The following is a 27,946-nucleotide window of genomic DNA, read 5'->3' on the forward strand; positions in this document are numbered from 1 at the left end:
TCTGTAACTCCAGGTCTCTATGGAGCTCTCACCTCCCCACTCCTATTACCAGGCCATCCTTCTCCAAACCTCCCTTTGTAACCCTTTCAGGGCCTCCACTGGACTGGAGTTGGCTGCTCTAGATTAGTGAATACCTGGGGTGCCACTTCACCGAGTACTTTGGTAACATAAAAAGAGTGAATTACAGAGACACTGCAGTTCAAGGTTCATCATAGGATCCCTGCTCCTATGAGAACCTAACTTTAAGCTCTTTATTGGTTATTTTAAAAAATCTTTTTGCGATCATTGCTCTTTATCTTGCCCCAGCCTGAAGTGCTGTGATCACTCATGAGCCTGACTCCAATACTAATCCGTACAGAAGATCAAGCTGGACTGGTCTGCTTCTCTTCAGCAGTCTAGTGGCCTTCTGCTCTTGGGGTAGGGGAATTCTATTTGTGGGCCACCATCCCTGGCCTTGAGGCTCTTTAGAAGGCACTTACGTTCCCTACTGTCCCCCTTCCCTCACACATCTCTGACACTCTTGGTCCTTTGGTCCTCTCAGGTGACGGTATTCATGGGACCCATGGAAACTGGAGCTGGAACAGACATCAGCTTGTCCAGCCTCAACGTTTTGCAGCAAAAACTGAGACCCAGAGGAATAAAAGCAGTTACTTAAGGTCACAGAGTAAGGATTTGAACCCAGGTCCTATGACTTGAAATAAAGTATGTTTCTACTATACAGCCTTCTCTTATTTCCATTTCCCCATAGTCCTGATCTTTGGCTTCCCCCACTCTCCCCATCAGTCCCCCTCATACTCATGGCTCCTTCTCTTAGTGAGAAGGGAAATCCTAATGAGACTCCTAGGTTCGGGCCCTACTCACCTGATCCTCACCCTCCTTGCCAGGCCCTTCCCTTGCACTGAAGTCTCCTCATCTCTGCCTGGCTCAGACACAGACTTTGGCGCCCTCTGGAGGAGGTCCAGCTCTTCTAACCAAACCGGTTCAGTCTGTCCTAGCTTGCTTCAGTATCCAGACCCACTTTAGCTTTTTTTTTTTTTCCTTTTCCAGATTTTGGTTTCTTGGGGCTTTCCTTTATCTTTTGGTCTCTACTTCGCCCTTTCCCTCCCACCCCCACCCCCACCACTTCCAGTATATTCCCCATCCTCTCAAGAGTCCTCTGGCTCCTGGGATCCATCCTTGTCCAGGGTCCTGAGCTCCTAGTATTGGCCACACTAAGGGACCTGGAAGCTCAGGCCTGGTCTCCAAACTAGTTCAAAGGCAAATTGCAAACAAAATTAAAGACCCATAGTCTGTGACCACCCTTCCCACTAGCTTGCTGGGCTGGGGGAAGGAAGAGAGCTCAGATCTCCATGCTTGTTTATACAATTATTTTGTGCCTGCTTCTTGGTACGTTATACTTCTAGAGGCATCAAGTTCTACAGGAAGCAGCCCTAGATGTGGAGTCAAAGGATTCCTGGTCAGACAAGATGATCTTTGCTAGCTTACATAATCTGGGTTCACGTTCCTCCTCTGGCAATTACTAGCTGTGTGATCTTGGGCAAAATTAGTCTCAGAGCCTGCAATACCTGCCTCAAAGGTTTTGTGTGTGTGTGTGTGTGATGCTTTGTAAATGTTACTGTGAGCTCTTATTGGGTACACATTCTTCTGCTTATATCAACACACTTTTTGGTGCATAGGCAGAAATACACACCAGGGTCCCCAGGGAAACAGTGACAATAGTATGGGTGAAGTAAAAGACACAGATTCTCCAAGTCTCCTCTCTTCCTTGATGAGTTTAGAGTTGGAGGATAGGCAAGACAGGGTGCTCCACAATGGTGGTGCTGCCCAGCATAGGAAAGAGATTTTGCCTTTTATTTTCTGCAAAACTCTAAATAAAATACAAAATCAGACATGAAGGGGAGAGGCGGGGTGACCAGGGATTAGAAGGGATCCCAGACACCGTGTGGTGAGGGAAGCCTGATGGAGGCTGGGGAGGCACTTGACTGCAGGTGGCGGTCTCTGCTAGGGGTAGCAGAAGAATATATTAAAGAGATTTATATTTATAGGAATCTGTAGGATGGGAGGGAACCCTGGAGCCTGGGTCCTGACACCCAGCCTACCCCTGCCAATGTCAGTTGGGCCCATCAGGTTGGGGGCTCCCAGGGCAGGGCCAGCCCTGAAAGGTGGTAGTAGGGGGAGGGGCTTGAGGGAATAGGCAGTGACTCCCGAGTCCCCTGTGTTCCTGGGACAGAGAGCAGATAGGGAGCTCAGAATGCGGTGCTGGCCATGCTTCCTGGCCCGAAGATCCGGGGCAGAGCTTCCAGAGACTCTTCCAGCCGTCGGTGAGCTGACTGCCCATCCTCCCCTAGAAAAGGCACAGTAGGCCAGGGTCAAGTAACGTCCTCTTGCCCAGCAGTCCTTCCCCGTCCGGGTTTGCCTTTCCTTCCCACTCGCCTCGTGTGACCACCTCCCTTCCCCCCGTCTCTGCCTCCAGGACTTGGTCATGAAGAGCAGCTCAGAACCATAACACACTCACCACACTGCAGGAGGCTCTGCCGGGCAGCTTCCCTCACAGCCTCCTTGTCTGTTTGGCACAGATACACCAGTGGTTCAATGCCCTCTGGAGCCTGTTTGGAGAAAGGACAAAGCGTGAAATGTTAAAAGAGCTGAAACAATCATGGGAACGGGACCCAGGCAGGCGTAGGCATTGAGGACAGAGAAGGTCGCAAAACAGATAGGATCAAAGCAATGGGGAAAGGACAAGGGTGGGGGGTGGGGAGTAGAAGCCTAGCAAGGAGGCAGTGGAATGGTCACAGAGGAGTGGAGTGGTCAATACAGTATGGGGACTTTGGAGGGGGGAGAGCAGGAAGTCTGGAGGGACATTACCTTGAGACAGCCCAGAGCCACGCACCCTGCCACCCGTGTCTGCATATCCTCATCCTCTAGCTGTTCCAAAAAACAAAGCAGGGCCTGGGGGTAGAAGGAGAAAGGGCAGAATGAGCCCCCTGTGCCCACTGTGTTAAGCCCAGGCCCTTTGGTCCGTCCCTGACCTTCTTCCGGAAGTCCGAGCCCAGGGCTAAACTTCGAAGCTGGGTGCTGACAGCAGCCATCACTTTGCTGTTACCGTGGATGAGAAGGGAGCTAAGGGCCCGGAGCCCATCCCGGTGGAGCCGCCCCTCAGGGGCCAGTCTCAGTGCCCGGAGCACCACGGCCTGGTCGTCTGAATTCAGGTTCTTCACGATCAACACTGACAGAAAGGTAGGAAGGATGGGGAGGGAAGGGAGAGGTAGGCTAGGATGATATTGACAAAAGGGGGTCTGCTTCCTGCCCCACCCCATCACAACTGTGAAGGGAAGATAGGAGCCCACCAGCACAGGTACAGCTAGCAGTCACCTCAGTGACAACAATGAGGACTGTGTGTGTGTGTGTCTCCAACAACGACGACTCACCCTCTTCGGCTGTCTCTGTGACATAAGCCTCCATGGAGGGGCTATTCAAGGCCTCGATGTGGCTCCAGAACTGGAAGATTGTGAGCTGCTCCCCAGGCCCCGGCCGAGGCCTCCGGGGCAGCCTCTGTCCCATAGCGTCCTCCAGGAGCTTAACACACACTGGGAAAGGAGACAGGAAGGACGGGGTACTCAAGAGGGATGTCATGGAAGCCTCTGGATGTGCCCAGGTGAAGGTGTGCCTCAGCCGCCCCAGCCACGCTGCAGATTCCTGACCAGACCCATCCCGGAGTGCTCGATCCCTTGTCTGACCTGCAGCAGCCCTGACTCTCTCTACCCCTCATCCAAACACGTAAGCTGCCTGGTATCAGAGCAAGAACTCTGTGATTCGTAGGAGATCTGGGCTCGAGTACCAGATCTGTCACCCACTCCCTGGGTGAACTCGGCGAGTCACAAGGCCTCTCAGGGGCTGAGTTTGGTCCTCTAATAAAATGGGGAAGCTGGCAAAGGTGGCCTCTTCTGTTCCTTCCAGCTCCAGATCTTTGTGCCTGACATGCCGCGCCATCTCCACACGCACTCGCTGGGCTTGGCCAGTATGCCATACATTTTGGGTGCGTCTCAGTTAATTCTCCGCCTTGAACACGGTACGCGCTAAGGACATGTTTGTGAGGGGGTTGTGCGAGGGCTTGGCTAGCACGTGGGGAAGACGGGGACTGTCACTCACCAGTCTCGGCCAGGCCTGGCTGGCGCAGCGAGAGGCGGGCTCCATACTGGCTGCAGAAGGTGAAGAGGATGCGCTCCACAGGACAAACCAAGAGGCTGCCTCCCTCAGTGCACAGGTCCCAGAAAGGCAGGAAGCCCGGCCGGGGAACAGAGAACTGCAGCACTGGTGGGGGAGGGGCGTGGGGGGAAACAGTCAGGGGGACCAGGAGGGCCGATGAGGGGCTGCAGCGGGTAGGTGAATGGAGGGCTTGTTGGGCGGGGTGGAGAGTGGGGGCAGGTCTCGGGGGGGGGGGACACGACGACAAAAGGCAGAATTCTGGAGAAAGGACAGACGCAGATTTCCCGATTTTGCTCCAGGGTGGAAGGGAGTGGGTACCTTTACCTTCCTGAGCAGAGGTGGCCTTGCCCACTTGCCCCCCACAAAGTTGGCACACCACCTCCAGCACCAGGGCCTCCCGAAGCAGCCGCTCCAATGCTGATGCTTCCTGGCATCGTAGGGGCCCAAAGGTGCCTAGTTTCTGAAGAGCAGAGACCAGCCAGGGCCACCTCAGACACAGGGAGTAGGAGTTCTACTCATCCCCTATTCAGGGTTGGGGGTGGTGGGTAGCACAGGGGACCTAGAAATATGGTGTGGAGCCCAGGGACTGCAACTCCCAGCATGCAAAGGGCAGGTGTGTCCATCTGAGGTTAAAAAAAATGCTGGTGGAGATTACAAGCGTGCAACGGGGTAATGGAGGCTAAAGGTCCTAGTGTGCTAGACTCTTGGGGTCAGTAATGGGTTAATGTATTGGAGGGGAGGGCTGCTGGCCTCACCAGCAAGAGGTGGCCACAGTGCTGTAGGTGCAAGACCAGGGCTGTGTCCAGGGCAGGGCAGCCAGTGCTGAGGGGGCCAGGCGTAGAGGAGTCCAGGGCATCCTCAGACACACCACTAACCCCAGCCTCAGACCCAGGCCCTGGGCTGCTCAACATCCTGCAGGAGAGACCTGAGTGGTGAGCACCTGCTATCCAGATCATCAGAGGCAGAGTATCACCCTCACTGTGCCCAGTGTACATTTATTGAGATGTATACCCATCCTCAGCCCCCTCTCCCACCTCTAGATACAGACAGGATGGATAGCTGGTGTAGAACAGCACATGAATCATCACATGGAGGATGACTTCACATACACATACATGGCTGCGATAACTGGACTTCCTGGATTGTGGAGACCTCTGAGCAGGGGCCACCATGGGTTGTAGTGATGGGAGTGTATTTGAGTGGGGATGAAATGGATCTCAGGGAGGGCAGAGAGTAAATGTAGTCAGAGGGGCAGAAGACTGGTGCTGGCATTTTGAGTATTGGGAAGAGAGGTCACCAGGTTGGCAATGGGAAGGCCGTCGGTGAAGTGACCGTCTGACAGAGCACCAAAGGAAGGGACAGGGGCTCTGGCGGGAGGACAGAGGTGCTGAGGCTTTGGGCTGGAGCAGCGGCGAGGGGAGAAGGGGCAAAACTCGGTCAGTGAGGTGGACAGTACGAAAGCTGCTCCGAGGGAGTTCATCAAGGGACCAAAGCCTCCGCCTATGTTGGGCTGAGGGAGTGAGGGCCGAAGGGGAGAGATGAAGATGATGAGGCCAGTTTCCAGCCATGGGTGAGTGAGGAGATGATGGGGGGGCATGTCCAGAGAGCAGGTCCAAAATGAGACTGAGGGAGAGAGGCAGAGCTAGAGGTAGACAGATCAGGGGTACTGGGAGGGGGTGTCCTGAAGACTCTAAGGAAGACACTTGAAGGCGGGGTGGGGGCAACGACCCAGGAAGGGGGTAACTGGGGAAAATGGAAACACAGGGGAGAGCTGGAGAGAAAGGTTAGATACAGGTCCCCTTCCCAGTAAATCCTAACTGTCCTCCCCTCAGCTCCCCCTCCACTTTCACTCTTCTGTGTTCTTAATCTCTCAACGGTCCCTCCCTCACCTGTACCCCAGCCCCTTCTTCACCTGTCCTCAGGCCCGTCATCCTCATCTTCATCATCATTGAGGAAGCTAAAGCTCTCCAGTGCATGCTCCACAGTGAGGCTGAGGCTGGATGCCCGGCTTCGGGACATGCCTTGTCTCTGCTGCAGAAATGGTAGAGGAGGGGGTGATGGATCATTCTTTCCTCCTTCTTTCCCTTCCTGTCCTCCCCATGTCCATTCCCTCTCACCATAAGTAGACTCTCGAGCCGAGTCACCTCCTGCTCCAGTCCTTGCAGCTCTGGAAATTGGCCCCGATAGTCATCCAGGGGCAGAGCTCAAGGCCCCCAGGGCTTCTTCCAGCCCTGTGTCCCTCAGCCCTGCTCCCTGCTCCAGCAGCCCCTTCTGAGGAAGAACTTTGGCCTCTGTTAGGGAAATACCAGCTGCCTCCTGGACTGGAACCTGGGGCACCACAGGGGGACTGGGGGCATGGTCTGTGAGGGGTGACTGTGTGGGGGTGGGATCTGTATGTGACGAGGCAGGGTATGAATGGGGGTAAGATGAATCTGAGTGTCGGGATGCAGGGTCTGAGTGCAGTAGGGTTGGGGCTGGGGAAGGAGAAACATGGTCTGTGAGTTCAGGACTGGTAAGTGGGAACACAGGGGCAAGGTCTGAGTGTGAGGGGGAAGAGTCTGGGTGGATACAGCCATGGTCAGAGTGCAAGGTTTCAGGCGCTGGATGGGAGGCGATGGAGTCTGGGCAAGAGGATATGGGATCTGAGGTGGGGGGGAGGGGGCCTAGTTGGGTAATATCAGACTCAGACGGTCTTGGATGTGAGGGAAAGGACTTCAGATTTAAAGTGACTGGTTCTGAGGGTGAGGGGGTAAGGCCTTCATGCAAAGTGGTCTGGTCTAAACAAGAGAGGGTGGGGCTTGGGTTGAAGGGGTCTGGATGTGCCTCTAGAACAGGGAGTGGGGTAGTGTCAGTAGAGTCTAGGTGTACAGAGGAGGTGAGGCCCTGGGCACGGCTCTCTGAGGCCACAGATTCATTGGTAGCCTCAAGCACAGCATCTACACTGGCCTCACTGATATGGCTCAGAGTTCGGCTATAGGGGATGTGCCCATTGGCCAAGACTGGGGCTTTGGCCCCCTCCTCCTCCAGGGCCTCCCCTGAGGGATGGGGAATCTCTGGTCGAGAGAAGGCAATGTGGATCGGGGGAGCCTCGGGTTGTTGCACCAGGGGCCGAGAGGGTGGGGTGAGGCGGGCAGCCCCTGACAGCTGGGGGCTGGAGGAGTCATCTGAAGATTCTGAGGACAGAGACCAAGCCGTTCCGTTCTCTAGCTCCTCCTGACGACGGAGCATGTTCTGGCAGGGAGAAGCAGGGGCAAGAGGCATGTAAGAAAGAGAAGAGACAGGACCCGATCAGAGCCCCCCCAATTCATTCATGGAGCTTCACACCATTCCTTCCAATCAGACTCTATTGCCTAGGGTTGGGTCAGAGGAGAAAAGAGGGCAAGACTCCTGGGGTCTTGAGGTGATACCCCCACCGAAGACAGTGACGTGGACAGCATGGTCTGAGGCGCTGAGCAATCTTGCCCAGTGGGCCACTCCTTGGGGCAGTCTCGGAAGGGAGCTGACGGGGTGACCCTCACCTGGGGAGCTTAAGGATCACTCACATAGAAAGCCTGTTCCCGCAGTGAAGGGGTATCTGGAGGACTCTGGCTATAGGTGGAAAAGCGTTTGCTGACAGTAGAGGTCTTGGTGACCGTGGACGCCGCTGAAGGTTGGTCATCCTTGTCGAAGGGACTGAAGGGGAAAGTCAGGGTGTTGCTAGAGACAGTAACAATTGCCGCTCCCCTATCGGACAAAAGGCCCTTTCTTTTCTTTTGTCAAATGGCAGCCCCTTCCCAGGCACTAACCTCCAAGTGACCTCAAGGCTGAGTTTGATAGTGCCCAGGTCATTGATATCCACAGCGACAACCTGAGGCAGAGCAGCAAACAGGTCTTTGGTCTCACAAGAGACACTGCCCACAACCACATGGTTCGCCAAGCTCTTTAGTTCTGTGACCTGTGGGGCAGGCCAGGGGGACAGTCAGTAGTGGGGAGAGCCACAGACGAGAGCTTGTGTCTACCCAGAAGGACTGTGGTTGGGAATGGAAAGGGCTAGGACTCTGGGAGAAAGGAAACCATAGTCACCTTGATGGAGAGGAACTCTGTGAGCAGTGGCAGGAAGACCATGTCCTCGCTGTCCCAGACTTGCTTCCCACTGCTTTCGATTCGTCCACGTAGCTTCCAGCGCTGACGCCCATATTTCATATAGATCTGAGGAGGAGGGACAATGGACAACTTCATCCCCAACCCTCCACCTGACAGAGAAGTGATAGCGACTACCAGAGACAAGGATGGTGCCCTGTAAGTCACTTCCCCGAGAGACAGAAGATCCACTGGTAAAAACAACTTCATGCCTAATACCTTCCTCCCACCCCACCCACCTCATTCACCGTTCCCACAGTACCTCGTATTGGTCCCCAACACACAGCCGGGCAAAACCAGCTAGCCCTGAAAAGAGAATTGGAGAGAGTCTGAGAGCTTTCAAGTTTCCCTCCCTCTTTTGGGGCTCCTTATGTCCTCCTTATATCTTTTCACTAAGCTAGGCTGTAACCTTCCCCACCATTTACACACACCTTTCATTTTGAGGTGGAATTCACCTAATTGTCCTTCAAGTTCACTTTCCAGCAAACACATGCTCTGGGGACAGGAAAGGAGAGAGGATCAAAAATCGTCATCCCTCCCCAGGCCTCCTCAAAAGTCTTACAAAGGAGCTTTGCCCTACTCCTACTCCACATGCCAATCAGCCTTCTCACCTCTGTGTATTCCCGGTGCCCACGAGTAGCCTCAGCCAGGCTGTCCCTGGCCTCCCGACTCCCAGGAGTCCCTGAAGTATAAGCCCGAACCATGTTGTGTGCTCCATCCCGTAACCGCCGCTGGATGCAATATCCGTCATACAGCTCATCAATCTGGAGGAGAGGACCAAGAAGGGATCAGAGGAGGGTGGAGATGAGTGAGAAGCATCCAACCAGGCAGCCCCCGAGGACTGAGCAACTTCACCTTCATTGGTTCTGTAATCTGGGAATCTCCAAGAGCCACCCCTTCCACCCCAAGGAGAAAAGCACCAGCCCTGGCATTTTAGCTCAATGTCTCAATCTTTCCCTTGCCTTTCCCCTACCAATCCCCATCACAGTTCTATGCCTCTCACCTTGCTGACATGGAACTCTAGGCGCCGGAGGAAACGCTCGATAGATTTCACTTGCTGTGGAAAAAAAGATTTTGGTGAGAAAAGGGCTGGTTGGCATGTGGGGGAGGGGAGGAAGGGGCTGCTTCTTTCTGTTCCCTCTCCCCAACCTTCTGATCTCTCATACCCTGACTTATTCTCTCAGTCAGCCCCCAACTTCTGTCTCAGATTCACTTACCTTGTCCAACTCATAGAGAAAGCCCTGTATGGGGAAAAAAAATTAAGGTAAGATAAGAGATGGGGGTCCTGGATAGCAGGGGTGTGCAGAATGAAGCACCTATTGCCCTATTGTTGGGGTCACCTTATATGTGGATAAAGGAAAGAGGGGGACAGAAACCTATTGGACTTAGCTGGATATGTGAAGCACCCTCTCTAGTTCCCCTCCCTGGAAATGGCTGTGAGAAGAGGAAGGGCAAAGGGAAGGGTTGGGGACGTGCTGGAGTTCCAATCCCCTGGCAAGAACCTGTTGTTAAGTGTTCAGTGTGAGCATTTACTCCTCAGAAAGATGGGCATGCTACACATCAGGGCATGACATATTGTTTTGCTGATTGTCTAGACTTGAGGAAGTGATGGAGAAAATCTTAATAATGCATATTAAATTTAAAAGTGTCTGCTTATACTCCCACTCCCTCCCCCAAGCCCCCCAGCCAGGTGCTAAACATTTACCCACACACTGCTGGCTTAGCTCCTTCTTATCCCATCATTCTTTATTCCCTAACCTATATTCAAGATTCTGAAGGGCTCTGAGGGTTGGGGGAATGTTGTGAAGTGACCCTTTGTGAACTGAGCTTTTCATTTAAATTACAGTGTTCTGTGTCATTAATGCCAGAGAGGCCCCTTTCACCACTCTGTAAGACCTGTGATGGACGGGTATAGGGGAGGGCTTGGGGAGACAGGGAATGCCATGCCTTAGGAACACCTGGCCACTTCTGAGTCAAGAAGTGCCCTAGGAAGGGATGGGACTGAGAGAGGGCCAAGAAGAGAGCCAAGGATGGGCCAGGATGGAAAAAAAGGCACAGAAATGGAAGAGACAGTCCCAAGGCTGGAAGGTGGAACTTTGCTAAGAGCACAAGTTTGATCTGCTTTGTGGGACAAGAATAACATTGGTGGCTTGGGGTGGGCTTACAAAGCCAGTCCTTGGATTCAAACCACATCAGAACTGCAAGGAACCTTAGAACCCCTGAGATCTTACAGAGGAGCAAACAGGACCAGAAAGAAGCATCTTCTAAGAATTTCCACATAGTCAGTGGCAAAGCCAAGCCCAGAATCTGGGTCTCTTGAATCTTAGTCCAAGATGCTTTCCGCTATTCTAAACTCTCTTTTACAACTTTAGGTACTTTCTACCTTTTAGTTTTCTTTCATTAAATTCTTTCCTTTAACCTATAGCAATAGCAGGAGAACTTTTGAGTACCTGGGTGAAGAAGGGAGCGGGGAGACCAAACAGATTAGATGAAGGAATAAGTCCTGGAAGAATTCAATTAAATTTCACCAACTTTGATTAAGCAATGGATGGAGTGCTGGGCTTAGACTCAGGAAGACTCCTCTTCCTGAGCTCAAATCTGGCCTCAGACATGTACTAGCTGTGTGATCCTGGGCTAGTCACGTCACCCTGTTTGCCTCAGTTCCCTCATCTGCAAAATGATCTGGAAAAGGAAATGGCCAACCACTCCAGTGTTTCTGCCAAGAATCCCCCAAAAATGGGGTTACAATGATAGGATACGACTGAATGACAATGTTCAGGGCACAGCTCCAGGATGTTGAGTATATGAAACCAAAAATTACACAGCCCCACCCTTCAAGGGGCATACAAAATTAGGGGGATGCAATATGTATAGAGATAAATATGTCAGGGCAGGTAGGTGGTGCAGTGGATAGAGCACCGGCCCTGGAGTCAGAAGGACCTGAGTTCAAATCCGACCTCAGACACATGATACTAGCTGTGTGACCCTAGGCAAGTAATTTAACCCTGACTGCCTCACAAAAAAAAAAGAAGAAGAAGAAGAAGAAGATAAATATGTCAATGGTTGTTTAGGGAAGGAAAGAATACTAATAATTGGAGGAAAAGAAAGGTTGGTTCACAGAGAAGTTAGTGGCAGTGCCTAAGTAAGGCTCTGAAAGAATACAAAGGTTATGACAAGGGATGAGGAGGAGGAGGCTGTGCCTTCCAAGCATGGTAGAAGGCCTATATGTATGAATGCATGGACATGGAATGCTGAATTTGGGGGAGAGCTACTTGTCCCACTAGGCTGGAATGCAGAGGGTGTGAATTGGAGTAATGTGAAATAAAACTCAACCTGACTGGAAATCGATTTAAGCTAGATTGAGAGTTCTGTATTTGCTATGGTGACAGGAGGCCATTGGAGGAAGTTCAAGGTCACTCCTGGGTTTTGGAAGATTGTTTTGGCAGAAATGTGGAAGAGAGATAGGAGAGGAAAGAGTCTGGATACAGAGAGACCATTTAGAAGGCTATTACCAATAGTTCAAACTTTTGGAATCAGGAAAGAGTCCAAAAATGTCCTAGGTGTACTGTGGGATCACATGAGTGGCCTCTCCTGAGCCATCTTGGGCAATGGCAGGGAGAGATCCCTCCCAAGTGACAGTAACCAGGAATCAGCCCACCCACAATCCAATACAGAGAGATTGCTTTTTCTCCCCCAAGCTCTCCCCAAGGGCTCTTTTCAACTCATGCTAGTGGTCTAAAGGAAAGGAAAGGTCCCAAATCACTCACCAGCCTAGAGTTTCTCTTGGATTCTCTGATTTGAACTTGGAGTTTCTCCTGTTCTAACTGATGCACCTCCAGATAGGCCCTGGGAAGGAGTATGAAAATGTTTAGGTTCTCCCCAGGCAGATTCACACATACTCATTCAAGCAGTATTCCCAGGCAAATTCACACATTTCTTCTCAAAGAGGAAACCAAGACACAGCTTGGTCTGTCTGTATATGGCCTTCAGTCTTGGGGGTGGGGGGGCTGGTGTGGTGTAGGTAGGGGCAGGATTCCAGGTCATCGCTGGGGAAGACAGCGGGGTAGGTAGGATTCTTGGTATAACAGTACATGTGTGGTATAACCTATATCAAACTGCTTACCATCTGGCAGGGAGGAAGGAGGGAGAAAAATCTGGAACTCAAAATCTTATTAAAAATGAATGTTAAATGTTGTTAAAAATTGTCTTTATATGTAATTGGGGAAAAAATACTATAAAAAAGAGTATATGTGTGGGAAAGGGGGTTTGGGGAATAGTAGGGGGTTGGACCTAAAATTTCTGTGGATGGGGGGGGTTCCCCAGGATTATGATGGGAGAGAGTCCTGTAGGTCATTTGGGGACTGGCCTAGAAAGAAAGGAAGAGTATCCTTACGTTAGACCCCTCTTCAGGGCTTCATACACCTGGTCCAGCCGCTCTGGCTGAGGCACCTTTGGAGGTGGGTGTGCCATGGAAAACATTCTGGAGACTCGGACGATGGCAGGTGTTTTTCGGGGAGCCACAGGGGGGCTGAAGGCTGTTAGGCTCCTGGAGAGAGGAAGCAGTTCAGAATGAGGACAGGAAGAGTCCACAAATTCACTGGCACCATATGTCTTCCACCTCTTACATCCCTTCTCCACATATCCCATTCTTATCAGCTGCCCACTCTAGACCCTCTCCACCCTCGGTTGTCCCCTCAGTACCTGCCCCCCCCGGTCTTGGCCACTCAAGACCCCTGCGAAGGACTGGCTCCTACTGATCCTGGCGCTGAGAATGCGACGTTGGGGCCGAACAGACAGCGACATCATCGAGTGAGTCCGAGATGGGCTCCCTGATGGGAAGAGGAAGGACATAAGAGGAGGAGGAGGCAGATGAATTTCCCAACCCTCAGGGAGCAAAGGACCAAGCTTGAAGTTCAGCAAGAACATCGTCCTGGGAGTGGGAATCCCAGAGTCTCCCCCAGCTCTTCCCTGAAGCTGGGGTCAGGGCAGAGACAGGACAGAAATGGAGCAGAGGGCTCTAGAACTGAACCCAGGGCTCCAGACTTCTAACCCCTGACCGTCACAACTTGGTCCAGTTGGCTAAGCTTTAAAGGACAGGGTGAGAAGGGGATCCTGCCCCCCTTTTATCCAGTCCTTCTGTCTCTGTGACAACAGCTTTCCACTCCCTCCCCCTTCACTGTAGGATTACAGATGTAATCCGATCAGGGAAGATGAGGAGAGGAGGAGGGAGAAGTCCTGGCTGGACCCCTAAATGCCAATCCTAGGGCGCCTTTCTTGCTCACTGCCCTGGGGCTAACTATTCCAAACAGGGCAGTCCCTGGGGTGGGAAAAGGGAGAGAAGACAGCTTCCCTTAGACACCATCTCTCAGCAGGGATGTTCCCAGTCAAAACATGAGGTAATGAGAGAACAGAGGTAATCACAGGGCTTGCAAGGCAGGTGGAGTGCAGACTCTGCTTGGCAGCTACCGGGATCTCCTTCCTGCAGCCCTTCCAACTTCCCAAATAACAATCCCATCCCCTCATAGCTTCCACCTTCTGCCTCCAAAGCCTAGGTCAGAGAGCCTTCTCTGCCCCAGGGCCCTGGCCCAGCTCCAGAGACACCCACAAGGGGAAGGGATTAGGAAAGATGACTTGGATAGGTGAAGACTGGGGGGGAGGGCAGGGGAGGTCAAGGTAGAGGAGGGGAGGGGATGGAGAAAAACCTTGGCAAAAGTGCATGGCAGAATCACAGCTGGCTGGACCTGGGACTGACTCAGCCAGAGCTGGCCCTCCCACCATTATCTCTGGGAGATTCCCTCCCTAAGCTACACGGGCCACCCCCCCCCAACCCCAACACATACACAGAGACACTGACACATCAAGCCTGGCCCTGGGAGGGGGCAGGAAAGGGAAGGAACATATTCTGAAGAATGGAAGGAAGCGAGTGTTTACCCCAGAGACACGAGTGGGCGGGGCTGCCCCTTCTGGCCTCCTCAGCCCTCCATTTCCAGCCCCCCTCCCCTCACTTAAACTATTTACCCTTCCCTATGATCCCAAGGCTTGGAAGGGGAGGGAAAAGTGAAGGGTCCAAAACGTGGGTGCTGTGGCCTAACTTTGCACTTAAGGCCCCTGGGGGCTGGGCAGGGGTGGGGGGCAGACAGGCGGAGCTTCTCAGGCCCTCCCAGTAGAGGTGGGGGAAGAGAGGAGAGGCCCTGAGGGTCAGAGTCCCTCAAACCTTAAAGGCCTACAGAAATGTAAGCTATTAATTATTAGTAGTGATAATAATGATGACAGCCACGAGTCGGGACCAGGATGGGGCACAGGGCAGAACGGGAGGTAGGAGGTAGCCAGACCCGAGCGGCGTTGAACCTGCTTCCCCGAAACCAGCCTGACCTCTCCCTGATCCCGGGCCACGGGGTAGCACATACACACCTACACAATCTGTCATTCTGTGCCTGCTCCCAAACCCACTCTACCGCCCCCAAATCAGAGCCCAGATGCTTGGGTCTGGGGAGACTCTGGAGGAGCCCGGGAGCTGCCAGCAGGATTGATAAATAGATGTGGCCACCCAAGGGGGCAAGGACGCTCCTCAGCTACCTCTGTTCCCCTCCTTCTGGGTTCTGCCTGATCCCCTAAGTCAGTCTGGAGGAGTCCCAGGTTTTAAAGTCCAGAGCACAGCAGGGGATTCCCGGATGGGGGGGAGGGGAGGGAAGGGGAGAAACGTTGGAAGGAGGGGTCTCGGGCTCTGGGGGTTATGACGGGAAAAGCCCCGCCCCTGCCGGTCTTCCTGAGTTCCAAGAAGGGAAACCAAGTCACGACTAGACTACTGCCCTCTCTATATTCCTATTCTGTCCACCCAGGTCTTCCAGCCCTAGAAACCCAGAGTTGAGCACCCCGCATCCCTGCCAGTCCTCCCTAGGAGGCGAGGGGGGAGGGGGGCGGTTACCTCTCTTTCTCGAGTTCATGGTGGGTGGGGGTGGCTCCACTACACCGGACCTCAACCGGCCCCGTGAAGCTGACCTGCTCGGGCCTAATCAGCCCTGGTGCACCGGTCCCGCCTGGCTGGGCTCTGCTCGGGCTCCCGCAGCAGCTGAGGCTGAGCCTCGCTCTCCAGCTCCTCCCCTCGGCCCTGGCCCGGTCCCCCCGCCCAGTTCCTGCTGTTTAGCGCCTGACTCAGAGTCCCTCCGGCAGGCAGGCAGAGGGGTACTGGGCGGGACTGGGGTGGGCTCCGAGGACCCCTCTTCAGTACTGACCCGGGGTGAGGGTGGGCCCCTTAAACTCTCCCCCCCCCCCGCCGCCCCCTTCAGGGTGTCGTTAGACTGGGTGAGCCTGCTAATGCAAGAAAAGGGAGTGGACACACACTTATCCCTGCCCCCAAGATCTTCCCCAGGGGCCCAGGGCCCAGATTAGGGATATGCAAGATCTGTGGCCACTTACTGCACAACAAACCAGGAGCTCTAAGGGAGATGCATTTGCCTTTCTCTGCTGCACATAGGGGCCGCCTGCCATAGCGGATAGCAATCTGGCCACAGAACCAGGAAGACCTAGGTTCCAATCCCACCTCAGACCTTACAGGCTGTCTGACCTTAGGCTAACTTCTCCAGGCAATTCTCTTAAGTCAAACTTGTTGAGAGTTGGACTACTGGACTGGTTGAGGGAGTTTTCTCACAGGGCACTCTTTACACCAATGAATTAAGTTCAGGGGGGGAAAAGTGCATCTACATTTTAATACTAGAAAATTGTTCCTAAACTTTCTGTTCACCTGGCTGGCTGAACCTCAGTTTCCTCATCTATAAATTGAAGAGACTGGATTAGATGATCTCTCCAGTCCCTTCCAGCTCTGACATCCTATGTCTAGATTTTGTTCCTTATTTGTAATAAGTTGTTACATGTGGTCAGTGAAGGCTCAAAGTTTACAGGTGGACAGTTACACCTTTCCCAGGCTGAAAATGCCTTGTTCAGGTCTGGCTGGGAATCCTGCCCCACCTCCAAGCCCAAGCCTGGGACCGGACCACTCAGGCTGATTCCAAATAAGTGAGTAAATGGAGGTCGGGGAGATTAAATGAATGGACCAAAGTTACACACAGCAAGCTTCAGAGGTGGGATCTGAACCCAAGCCTTTCCCATGGAGTTCTGACGCTCCCCAGCTTGTTTCTCCTTCTAGGGGAGTGAGATCAGGAAGGTCCTTTGAGTCAAACACCCTTTTCTGTGTGCTCCCCTCAAACCAGGGACATCTCCAGTAGGGGCTCACTTCTTTGCCCCTTCCCCTTCCCTCTTTGTTATCCAGGGGAAACTGGGTTAAAATGAACAGCCACAATGGTGTGGAAAGAGCAGTGCACAGGAAGTCAGGATTCCTGGGTTCTGTGGCTGACACTAACCATCTGGGTGACTTTGAGCCTGTCACTTCCCTTCCCTAGCTAGGCCTCGGTCTTTTTTTTTATCTGTAAAATGGAAGAGTTAGATAAGATGATCTCTAAGGTTCCTTTGAGCCATAGCTTTCTATGATAAAGAGAAGTCTTGGATGGGGGAAGGACCTTGCCTTGGTGATTAGGGAGGATGGGGTTTCTATTTGTGCACTTCAGGGCTTTAATACTCCTGGTACATTTTTTGAGCCCCTTCCTGGGCTAGTTTCCTCTTAGTCATTGGAGGATGCACTTTCTGAAGCAATCTCAAGAAGCCAACATTTCCTAAAGGGTATGCCCCTCTGCACAGAGGAAGAAACTGAGGCACTGGGGACTGAAAGCTAAGGCCGGACCCACAGAAACAGATGGGGTAGAGGGATGTGACTGGGGTGAGAGTGTGCAGAAAGGCCTGGGCTATTTGCCCAAATAAACCTGAAAGGAAAGAACAGCTAAGGTGGAAAACCTCTGCTACATGATCCCTTGGAGGGGTGGGAGTGGGCTGGGCTGCTGGGACTGTGGGAATAGTGGGAGGTAGGACCCTGGAGACACCGGCAGAGGTGTCAGCATCTTCTGTAGCATCTTCCAGTTTACAGAGCTCTTTCCTCAGAATGCTGGAAGTAGGAGAGACTAGTATTATTCCCCTCATAAAGAGGAAGTACCTGACAGCCAGAAGGGCCAAATGATTGGGATGGCTTATAGGGGACATGCTCTGATAGCTTACTTCATCTACTTCAAGAAAATCAAATAGAGAGGGGGATTAGGCCTGTGCTGCTTGGCCCCAGTGGCCAGAATTAGGTGCAGTGGGTAAAAGTTGAAGTGGTAGAGGAAACTTCGAAATTATTTAAACATTGGCATTAACTGCTTCTGGAGATAGCAGGTCCCTCCTTACTAAAGAACTACAAGAAGAAGTAGGACGATCACGTGTCTGATACGATCTAGAGAATATTCTTACTCAGCTGGGGCTGAGCACAGTGCCAGGAGGCACATAGTAGGTGCTTCATAAATGTTTATTGATTGATTGAAGTGCCTGCTATGTGCCAGGCACTGAGCTAAGCACTAAGGAAAAGATAAAAAGGAAGGCAAAGGGCAGTCTTTGATCTCAAGGAGATCACAAGGTTCCTTCCAATTCTGGCAAAATTCTTTGACCTTGACTATGATCAGGAAGCTAGTAAGTCTGGGAACTGGGATATGACCTCTAGTTTCATAGAGAAGGGGAAGGGAATAAGCATTTATATAGTCCCTACTACTTGCCAGAAACTGTGCTAACTTTAGCCTCACAACATCCCTTCAAGGTAGGTACTATTATCCCCATTTTATGGTTGAGGAAACTGAGGCAGACTGAAGTTAAGTGACTTGCCCAGGATCACACAGCTAGGAAATGTCTGAGGCCAGATTTGAACCCACCTCTTCCTGATTCCATGGACCACACACAGTACCATAAATTAGCCTCCATAGACCTTTAGATTAGGCAGCGACTCTAGAGACAGTCTGGGTTATTTTCTATTGGAATACCTTAATCCATGTGGCCATACGTGGCCTCCAGGCTGCAGGTTTCCCACCCCTGCTAATCTGCTATTATCTGTGTAAAACAGATCTACAACAAAAAACAGATAAAAGCAAGTCTCTTAGCCTCTCTGGACCTCAGTTTACCCATCCATAAAGTGGATTAAGTGACCTCTGATGTACCACTCTCATTTAAACACCCTAGTTCATATCTACAGAGGATCAGAGATAAGGAAGTGATTTGTCCAATGTCTCATAACTAGTCAGTGGCAAAACCAGGTCTAGAACCCAGGCCTCTTGTAGACATTAACTGACCCCCAACTCCCATTCCATGGCATCCAAGATGTCATTCAGACCCAAAGCCAAGTTAAATGCCTGAGTCTGAGATTGGATGGGGATGGGGAGGGGCCAAAATGGAGGAACAGAAGACTGGGTAAAAGTGAGGCACGCTAACAATGAGGACTAGACTTAGGATTTCAAATGTATTGGTCATTCGCAGATAAGAAAATTGGTGATGCAATGGATAAAGCGCTGTTCCCTGGAGTCAGGAAGACCTGAGTTCAAATTTGGCCTCAAACACTCTGTAACCTTTGTCTTCATATTTCCTCAAATTGCAGCATCCTCAACTGTAAAATGGGGCTAATAGCACTTACCTTTTTGGGTTGCCGTGAGGATCAAGGGAGATATTAATTGTAAAAGGCTTAGCACAGTGCCTGGCTCATAGTAAGTGTTTAGTAAATACTTATTCCCTTCCCTTCCCCCAATCTAGATAAGATACCCCTTCTTTGCAGCCCACAGAGTCTGCAACCTAGAGTCAGAGAAAGTTGCTTGGGGGCACAGAGAGTGATTTGCTCAGTCACCCAGCCATTATGTAAGTGTCAGAGGCTGGATCTGAACTCAGGACCGGCTGGCTCAGAGACCGGCTGTCTTATTCACTACTACTTCCCAATGCCACAGGAACCAGATTAAAATATGATTGAGAAATAGTTAACAAAATCACTAAAAAGACAATAAAACACAGATAATATACCATATTTAAAACTAAGGCAACGTGGGGTTGCAGGAATCCTTATATACAGAAGAGCAGCCCTGGTTCTATCTGAGTTTGACACCACCGGCCTATACCATAGGGCTTCTCAGAGGAAAGGCAATAATAGTAAAATAGCAGTGACAGCTTATGTTTATATATCACCAAAAGAGCTTCACACCTGATATTTCATTTGACAATCCCTTCTTCTTTGGGATGGGCAATTAAGGCAGTATTGTCCCCATTTTACAGAAGAGAAAACTGAGGCCCAGAGAAATGACTCAGTGGCAGGCCCATGACTTCTGATTCAGATTTCCTGACTCCCATAGGGCAGCTAGGTGGCGCAGTGGATAGAGCACTGGTCCTGTACTTAGGAGGACCTGAGGTCAAATTTGGCCTCAGACACAAAACACTCACTAACTGTGTGACCCTGGGCAAGTCATTTAACCCCATTGCCTCGCAAAAAACAAAAAACTAAAAAAACAAAAACACATGTCCTGACTCCCAAGTCTATCATTCTTTCCTTTGCCCTTTCTACCATGCTACCTCTAAGGATACCTGAGCTGTAAAGCAAAAGAATAGGTGAATGAGCCCTGAGTCTTAGAAAGCCCTGTGGCTCACAAGTCTATGAGGGGTCTGGCTTGCCTAGCTGCCTTTAGGTCCCAAATAAAATTGCATCTTGTACAGGAAGCCTTTTCTAATCCCTCTTCATCTAATGCCTTTCCTCTGTTAGTTATTTCCTATTTAACCTGTGCATAGCTTGCTTTCAGTAAATTATTTCCTATTTAACCTGTACATAGCTTGCTTTGAATAAATTGGTTTGCATGTGGTCTCCCCCATTAGATTGTAAGCTCCTCGAGGCCCAAAGGTCTTTTGCCTCCTTTTGGGTCCCAAGAGCTTAGCTCCTTTCATTGTGGTTCAGTCATTTCAGCCGTGTCAGTCTCTTCGTGACCCCATTTAGGCTTTTCTTGACAAAGTGGTTTGCCATTTCCTTCTCCAGCTCATTTTACAGATGAGGAAGCGGAAGCAAACAGGGTGAAGTGAATTGCCCAGGGTCACATAGCTAATAAGTGTCTGAGGCCAGATTTGAACTCAGGAAAATGAGCACGTAGTAGGTACTTAATAAATATTTATTGACTGCTTCTAAATCACAATCCAGGCAAAGCAGTGGCATTCTTTCCCTCCTAATCTCAACATATTCTTCTTTAAAAAAGATTTTACTCCTGGTCCCCAAAAAAGGGGAACCATGTGTGTCCCCCTCAAAGGAGGAACTAAAAACGTCTCCTTTCCAAAGCTCTTGTGGCAGCCCTGCCTTTCATACAGTCTAGGCTAATAGTTATCACCATATATATATTTTAATTCCAGTTTCATCTGGGGGGTCCACAGTGTGATTCCTCCGGCACCATCTCTGACAAGCTCTAGCTATGTGACCAAATTCACTTAAGCTCTGAGTCTCAGTTTCCTAATTGGGAAAGAGGTGGTAACAATACTCCCTCCCTGGACAATTGCAATAGCCTCTTAGTTGGCCTCCCTGCCTCAAATCTCTTTCTCTTCCCAGCCATCCTCCACCCAGCTGTCAAAGTAACATTCTTTTTTTTTTTCTTCAAAGTGACATTCTTAAAGCGCAGGTCTGCTCACGTCACTCCAACTTCAGTGGCTCCCTCTATCACCTAGGATCAAATCCACACTCCCCCGTTTGGCATTTAAAGTCCTTCACACACTGGCCCCAGCCTCCTTTCCAGGCTTCATTACACATCACCGCCCTTCATACACTCTGTGGTTCAGCCAGGCTGACCTTCTTCCTGTTCCTCACATAAGACATTCCATCCCCTCCCTCTTTGCTATCTCCCACACCTAGCACCCACTCCTTCCTCACCTCTGCATCTTAAATTCCCTAGTCTCCTTTAAAGGTCACCTGAAGTGACAGATGCTATGAGTCCTCTGCTGATTCCCTCAGATACAAACGCCTTCACCCAAATAATCACCATGTATTTATCTTCTATATACTTACATCTTTCTAAGGTTTGACCATGTCACCTCCATCTATCCACTGATTCCCTGTCACCTCCAAAATCACCAAAGCCAGACTCTATAGCCTGGCCTCTTCTTGCACCTTGCTTCTCTCCAAATATCTTTGAGGCCCTGACACTGGCTTCCTTACTGTTCTTCACACTTGCTACTCCATCTCTCACCTCTGGACATTTTCTCCCATGCCTGGAAACACTCCTTTCCTCATCTCAACCTACTAGCTTTCTTCAAGACCCAACTAAATTTCTATCTTCTTTAAGAAATCTTTGTCCTTCCAACATGACAAAACAGGAAAATGATAAATGTTGGAGAAGATGTGGGAAAATTGGAACACTAATACATTGTTGGTGGAGTCGTGAAATGATCCAACCATTTTGGAGAACAATTTGGAACTATGCCCAAAGGGCTACAAAAATGTGCATACCCTTTGATGCAGCAATAGCACTTCTAGGGCTATATCCCAAAGAGATCATACAAATGGGAAAAGGACCCACATGTACAAAAATACATAGCAGCTCTTTTTGTGGTGGCAAAGAATTGGAAATTGAGAGGATGCCCATCAAGTGGGGAATGGCTGAGCAAGCTGTGGTATATGAATGTAGTACAATACTATTGTGCTATAAGAAATGATGAACAGGCTGACTTCAGAAAAACCTGGAAAGACTTATATGGTCTGATGCTGAGTGAAGTGAGCAGAACCAAGAGGACTTTGTACACAATAACAGCCACGTTATCCGATGACTAATATTGTTAAACTGAACCCTTCTCAGCATTACAAGGATCTAAGACATCTCCAGAGGCCTCGGGATGGAAAATGCTGTCCACATCCAAAGAAAGAACTATGGAAATCGAATCGCTATCACTTATTTTTACCTTCTTTTGAGTTTTGTTTCATCTTTCTGATGGTTCCTTCTATTGGTTTTAATTTTTACTTACAACTTTATTAATGTGAAAATAGGAATGTAAAGGTAAAGCCTATATCAGATTGTGCGCCCTCTTGGGGAGGGTGGTGGGGAGAAAAATTTTCAACTCAAAAGCATATGGAAGTAATTGTTGATAAATCAAAATAAATTAATAAAATTTTTTTAAAAAAAGAAATCTTTGTCCTTATTCCTTAATCTTAGTGTCTTCCCTGTAAGACTATCTCCTAGAAAATTTATCCTTTATAAAACTTGTTTGGAAAAAAAAAGCTTGTTTGCATAGTTTGTATTAGAATGTGAGCTCCTTGAGAGCAGACACACCCCCCTCCTTTGTATTCCCAGAACCTAGCATAGTGCCTGACACTTGTTTGTTGACCTGACCTTAATGTGCCATATGAATACTACCTATTATTATTGTTGTTGTTGTTATAAGCCCTATAGACACGTGGATCTATTTTTACACCTGGCAGAGGGGGCAGGAGCCAAGGGTAGGCTACCAACTGGCATAGTGGAAAAAGCACTTATCCTTCATCCGGACCACCTCGATTCCTGTACCAGTCCTGTACCCCTGACCTCTCAGCCATTTCCCAACCTCTCAGTTTTTCACATCTATAAATTGCAATTGATGCTACCTACCTATAGGGGTAGGCATAACATACATTACGAGGTTTGATTTTTTTTTCAACCTGACTGATGATTTCATTGGTGTATCGGGGAGCTCCCAGGGGGGAAATTCCCGGTTCTAAAATAGATCCACAGGTAATTATTATGCAACCTAAAGTTTTATAGAGTTGCCTGGGTGCTCTAGAAATTTAATGATTTGCCCAGGGTCTCTCGGCCGGTATGTATCAAAAGCAGACTTGAACCTTGACGTTCCACACAGAGGCCAGACCTTTAGCCCACTGCCTTTCTTTGTGAGGAAACCTTAACTTTTTTTTTTTAATCTTTGCTATTCTTATTAAGAGTAGTCTGGGCAAGAATGTCTTGCCGAGGGCACAAGCAGGAAGAGAGCTTCTAAACTCCTGGGTCCTATTCGCAGTTCATCTCCAGCCTCTTTCTCCAGGAGCCGTTCTCGGACCCACGTCCCTACTACCTTTCTGTCTCAGCATTGGGAAGGTGACAGTTTCAGGAACCCAAGCCCGAGGGCTTCCCTCTCATCCCTTCCCAGGCTGGCAAGGGGCCCACGCTGCGGCCACTGCACGCGCTGAGCCAGAAGCCCTGCCACCTGCCGCCCGTCCCCTGCGCTAGGGCCGAGCAGCCAGCTGGCATGGCCGCCCGCCCACACCCGAAACCCTGATCCCCTCTCCAGAAAGTCCCCAACCTCAGGGCGGGCCTGGAGGGAGCCCCTCCCTGGGAGGGGCGGGGGACAGGATGTAAACAGTAGCCAGAAGGACACGGGGTGGGTGACTGGATGGGGATGCCAGGCGGCGCTCTTGGGTGTCCGCGTGGCTCCTAGACCAGCGCGGCAATCCCCCAGGGTGGGCCCCCCCCCCGGATCCTCATGGGTTAAACCTCCTCGGCCTATCCAGGGCCTAGCCAACCCCTTTGTCCCAGAGCCCCGCCCCCGAGCCCCCTCCCCCTCATTCCCCATGACAACAGCCCCAAACCCTTCAGCTGACGCACAGCCCGAGTTGGAGCCTCCGACTCCTCCTCAGCCCCCCTCTCTTCCCCCAAGCAGGGCGCTCAGGCTGAGGGTCTGCCAATCTAGGGGAGGACAGCCTCCTCACTCCTCCCTATCCAAGGAGGTCCCGTGTAGGCGATCAGTGCTGACCCGGGAGAGGCCAGAGGTCCGGGAGAGAGATTGCATAGCCAGGCTCACAAGAGCTAATTCCCACCAGACCAGCAGCACCCTCAACCTTAACAAACAGAACCAGAGTCATCTTAGGTTGCTTTGGTGCCTTGGCATGGGGTGGGGTGGGGTACAAGGAGAGGAGGCAGGCAGGCTGAAGGTGGCTTTGCCCTCACCATATGGGCCTCAATTTTTTTTGAACTGCCACCCTCTCCAGCCATCACCCCATGCACCCGGTCAGTTGCACATCCTGGTCAGGCCCCTCCCTCCCAAGGGTCAGCTGGTCACATTCCCAAGGCTGTAGGCTCACTGAGTACTTGGGGGCGGAGGCGGAGGGACCCTGTGGCTCACCCCATTAGGCGGCAGGGAGGGAGTGTGGGAGGGATCTTGTCTCCCCTCCTTAGGGGCCGAGCTTGAGAAACTATATGAGCCCCCCCTTCCAGCCAGCAAGAGGAGGGGCGCCTGCAAAGGAGTGACTCATCCTGGGACCCCTCCTGCCTTCGTCAGCTTTTCCATCTGGCCAGAGAGCCACTTCTCACAGGGCTGGACTTGGGTGCTGAAGCCTCGGGGATTAGGCGCAAACACTATGTATAACTACCTCACTGAGCCCAAAAAGTTTTGGGGGCTGCATCTCCCCTCAGCAGCTGCTTTAGTTCCTTTGAACCCTTTAGCTCCAGACCTCTTACTTAACCTGAGGTATAACCCGGCTCCCTATTCCCTTCTAACCGAAGCAGAGATACTGAGCAGATGGATAGACTCCCATAGGAGCACTGTGGGGCTGGGGCACAGCAAATAGAGGTGGAATGTTTCCTCAATTTAATCTCCAGCTCTGGCCTGGATCTGTTCTAGCAGAGAGGGTCAGACTGGTAGTACTGGCCTTTCGTTCATCCCCAGAGTTCAAGAGAAGGAGCCCTGCTACTTTCTGAGGTTAAAAACAACTAAACAAACAAGCAAACAAAAAACCTAGGGGGCTCAGTGGCAGCTATGCAATCAGGAAGAGAGACTGCAAGAGACTGACTGATGATATTCCAAGCTAAGGTTGTCCTTGAGCAGCCCCTCTCTCCCATAAACTTAAACCACATCTGTTTTGTTCTCCACAGACTGAAATAACTACATACACACGAGTAACTAAAGGCACTGGGACCTGTAGACCGATACAGTCACCAAAATATAAATTCACACAAACACGTGAGGAGTGAGGGGGAAGGGAGTCTTTTCCTAAAGCTTTCAGAGCAAACATATAAACTATTGCTGATGCAGACAATGTGGCTGGGGGGGTCAGGAGGATGGGCAAAAACAGGATAGGGGGGAGGGTTCTAGAACACCATTCACTTCTTCCCCAAAGCCTTATCCTGCTAAAGACCTCCAGCTTGGATTCTATTTGGGCCTCCTGGGCTGAGCCCCCTCAATTTGCTAAAAACCTGAGTGGAGAGTGATGTCAGAGTCAAGTAATCAGGAAAAGTCTCTGAGACCCCAAACTCTCTCCTCCCATTCCAACTGCCCTCCCACAAAGAACACTAACTGCAATTGAGTTGGTGCCTTCCTCAGTTTCCCCATCATTGCCTCATCTACTTGCCCCTCATCGTGCTTCTACCAGAACTCGCCTATCTCCCCCCAGAAGCAATAATTTCTGCCTCCCTTATCTCTTTCCCCATCAAGCCCCTTTCTGGTCTTTGCTTTCTTTAGTTCCTCCTTCTGTCTCTTCCCTTTCCAAATTGCTTCCTGTGTGGCTCAGCCTTCCCAACCCCCTGTCTCTGTCTCCCCTACTCCCTTCTATCTCCCTCCCTCCCCCCAATCTCCAGGTCTCTGCCTCCCACACGCCCAGAAGCAGCTGCTTCGACAAGCGGCAGCGGGTGGGGGCGGCTGCGAAGACAGAATGGGGGCCACCAGCTCTCACCAAGGCAGAGCCTTTGTAGGGCTCAGATCCCCCCTCACCCTAGACAGGGGAAGGAGGCTGGGCTCAAGGAACAACCGGCTAGCCTGAGATCTGGGGCACTCGAAAATGGGTCCCCCACCCCCACTCCGGCTGCTGGACTGGAGGGGCACGGAGCTGTGCTTCTGGTTGGGGTGGGGGAGATGGCCTGGGCCTGAAGGTTCTGGGTTTCGTGGGGTGCCAGAGGAGTCCCGTTAGCCGCCTGACCCGGGTGCCCAGGAACGCCAAGGGGAGGGATTCTGGAGTGCCCGGGGCCCAGGCAGCCGGCCCTGGGTGGGGTGGGGAGGCCAGGACCAGGCTGCAGACCCAGGTCCCAGGCTCCCGGGCACAGCTTTCTCGGGTACTGGGGCTGAAGGCTGCCGATGGCGCGGATCGCAGGCCCTGGCGCTGGAGACCCCTGTGGCAAGGCCCAAGTCGGACAGGGGGACGTGGGGAGAAGGACGGACAGACAGAGAGGTTTGGGGGACAGATAACACTACCCAGACCCGCGTTAACCTCTGCGGCGCTGGGGGAGCAGGCGTGGGCGGGACCTGCCGGACCTGCCGGACCGGAGCCCCCCTCCCCCTCTTCAGGCCCAGCCAGTAACCCTCTGCAACGCCCTGCAACCCTCTGCCCCAGACCCTGGTCCGGGCAGGGCCCGGGGCGTCCCCACTCACATGGCTCCACCGCTCTGGGCTGCGCTGGGCCCGCCTGCCTTGCCGCTCTGATCTGCCCGCCCGGCCCGGGCCTCCTCCTCTGCCGCCGTCGCTGCCGCTGAAGCCGGCGCCGGCCCCTCCCTCTTCCCTCCAGCCTCCCCCTCCCCCGTTTCCCCTCCCCCTATCCCCCGCTCCTCCCCGGGCCCTGCTCGGCCCGGCCCTGCGCTGCGGCACCGCCCCCCAGCTCTGTTCCTCAGCTCGCACTGCTTTCTCTCCCCCCACCCCAACACCCCCTTCCACCCTGGGTAATGAGAGGAGCAGCAGCCCTCGGAGCCCCTCCAATCCACCCATTCCCGGGTCAGGGATAGGTGCCTAATCTACCCTCCTCACTCAGAGTCAGGCCCCTCTGGACCCCAGAATAGTGGAAAGCCAGCCCCCTCCCATACTCTGAAATCAGAGAAAGGGAGAGAATCAGCGCCTCCCAGACCCTGGAATGAGGGGCAAACCAGTCCCTTCCCCAAGGCATTGGTATTTATGGGAGACTTCCCAATAGGGAGTAGTGTTTGCAAGACCCACCAGCTGTGCACCAGAGACATCCCGCTGCCCCAGATCTATCCAAACAGCCATCCCCTCTGGGGTCTTCTAGGGGCATGTGCTTTTTTTCTAAACTGATCCCAGCTGGGTTTGTGGACTTGGTGGAACTCTCCCTACCTTGGATTTCCAGGAATGAGGGAACAGGGAGGGATTCTCCTTAGTACTCAATCTGACAGTAGGGTGGGGTTGACACACAACTCAAGGATTTAGCCACCTCATCATGAGGCATTGTCTAGTGAAGAGTGCTGGTCTCTGCCACTTACTATCTGGGTGATCTTGAACAAATAACTTAACCTCTCTGGGCCTCAGTTGCCTGGTTTGTAAAATGAAAGGTTTGGACTAGATGACCCATCAGGTCCTTTCAAATTCTAAATCTGTGACCCTGAATTCTGCCACACACACTTGGGGAGGGAGGAGGGGGGGTTGGGGAGGTGACTCCCTCCCAACCTTTGACTTAGCCATCTATTATCTTAAGACTGTTCCCCATCTCTGTCCCAATTTCCTTCCTTCCTTCCTTCCTTCCTTCCTTCCTTCCTTCCTTCCTTCCTTCCTTCCTTCCTTCTCCTCTCCTTCTTCCTCCTCCTCCCTCCTCCTTCCTTCTTCTTTCCTTCCTTCTTCTCCCTCCTCTCTCTCTCTCTCTCTCTCTCTCTCTCTCTCTCTCCCCCTCCCTCCCTCCCTCCCTCCCTCCTCTCTCTCTTTCTTTCTTTCCTCTCTCTGGCCCATTCTGGTTTGTCTTCTCTCTGCCCTCCAGTCTCTCTCCCTTTCTATTCCTAACCAACCATTTTGTCACAATAAATTCCACTTCAAGCCT

The 27,946-nt window shown here is 51.7% G+C and overlaps 1 protein-coding gene across 1 annotated transcript; it reads right to left on the reverse strand.

The window, feature by feature from the left end:
* Window positions 1-1,830: 1,830 nt before the first annotated feature.
* On the reverse strand, window positions 1,831-26,671 carry RIPOR1 (RHO family interacting cell polarization regulator 1). Its single transcript, XM_020989338.2, is given in 23 exon segments — window positions 1,831-2,344; window positions 2,516-2,606; window positions 2,866-2,949; window positions 3,030-3,226; window positions 3,429-3,587; window positions 4,150-4,311; window positions 4,531-4,666; window positions 4,962-5,118; window positions 6,119-6,237; window positions 6,324-6,401; window positions 6,403-7,437; window positions 7,749-7,878; window positions 7,992-8,140; window positions 8,269-8,394; window positions 8,588-8,631; window positions 8,757-8,820; window positions 8,937-9,089; window positions 9,329-9,382; window positions 9,543-9,566; window positions 12,093-12,171; window positions 12,719-12,874; window positions 13,031-13,154; window positions 26,563-26,671. Coding segments are annotated over 22 exon segments (3,396 nt in total). The 5' UTR covers window positions 13,132-13,154; window positions 26,563-26,671; the 3' UTR covers window positions 1,831-2,246.
* Window positions 26,672-27,946: the final 1,275 nt, after the last annotated feature.

This window comes from Phascolarctos cinereus, unplaced genomic scaffold, assembly GCF_003287225.1.
Source record: "Phascolarctos cinereus isolate Bilbo 61053 unplaced genomic scaffold, phaCin_HiC Scaffold_2;HRSCAF=192, whole genome shotgun sequence".
Taxonomy (NCBI): domain Eukaryota; kingdom Metazoa; phylum Chordata; class Mammalia; order Diprotodontia; family Phascolarctidae; genus Phascolarctos; species Phascolarctos cinereus.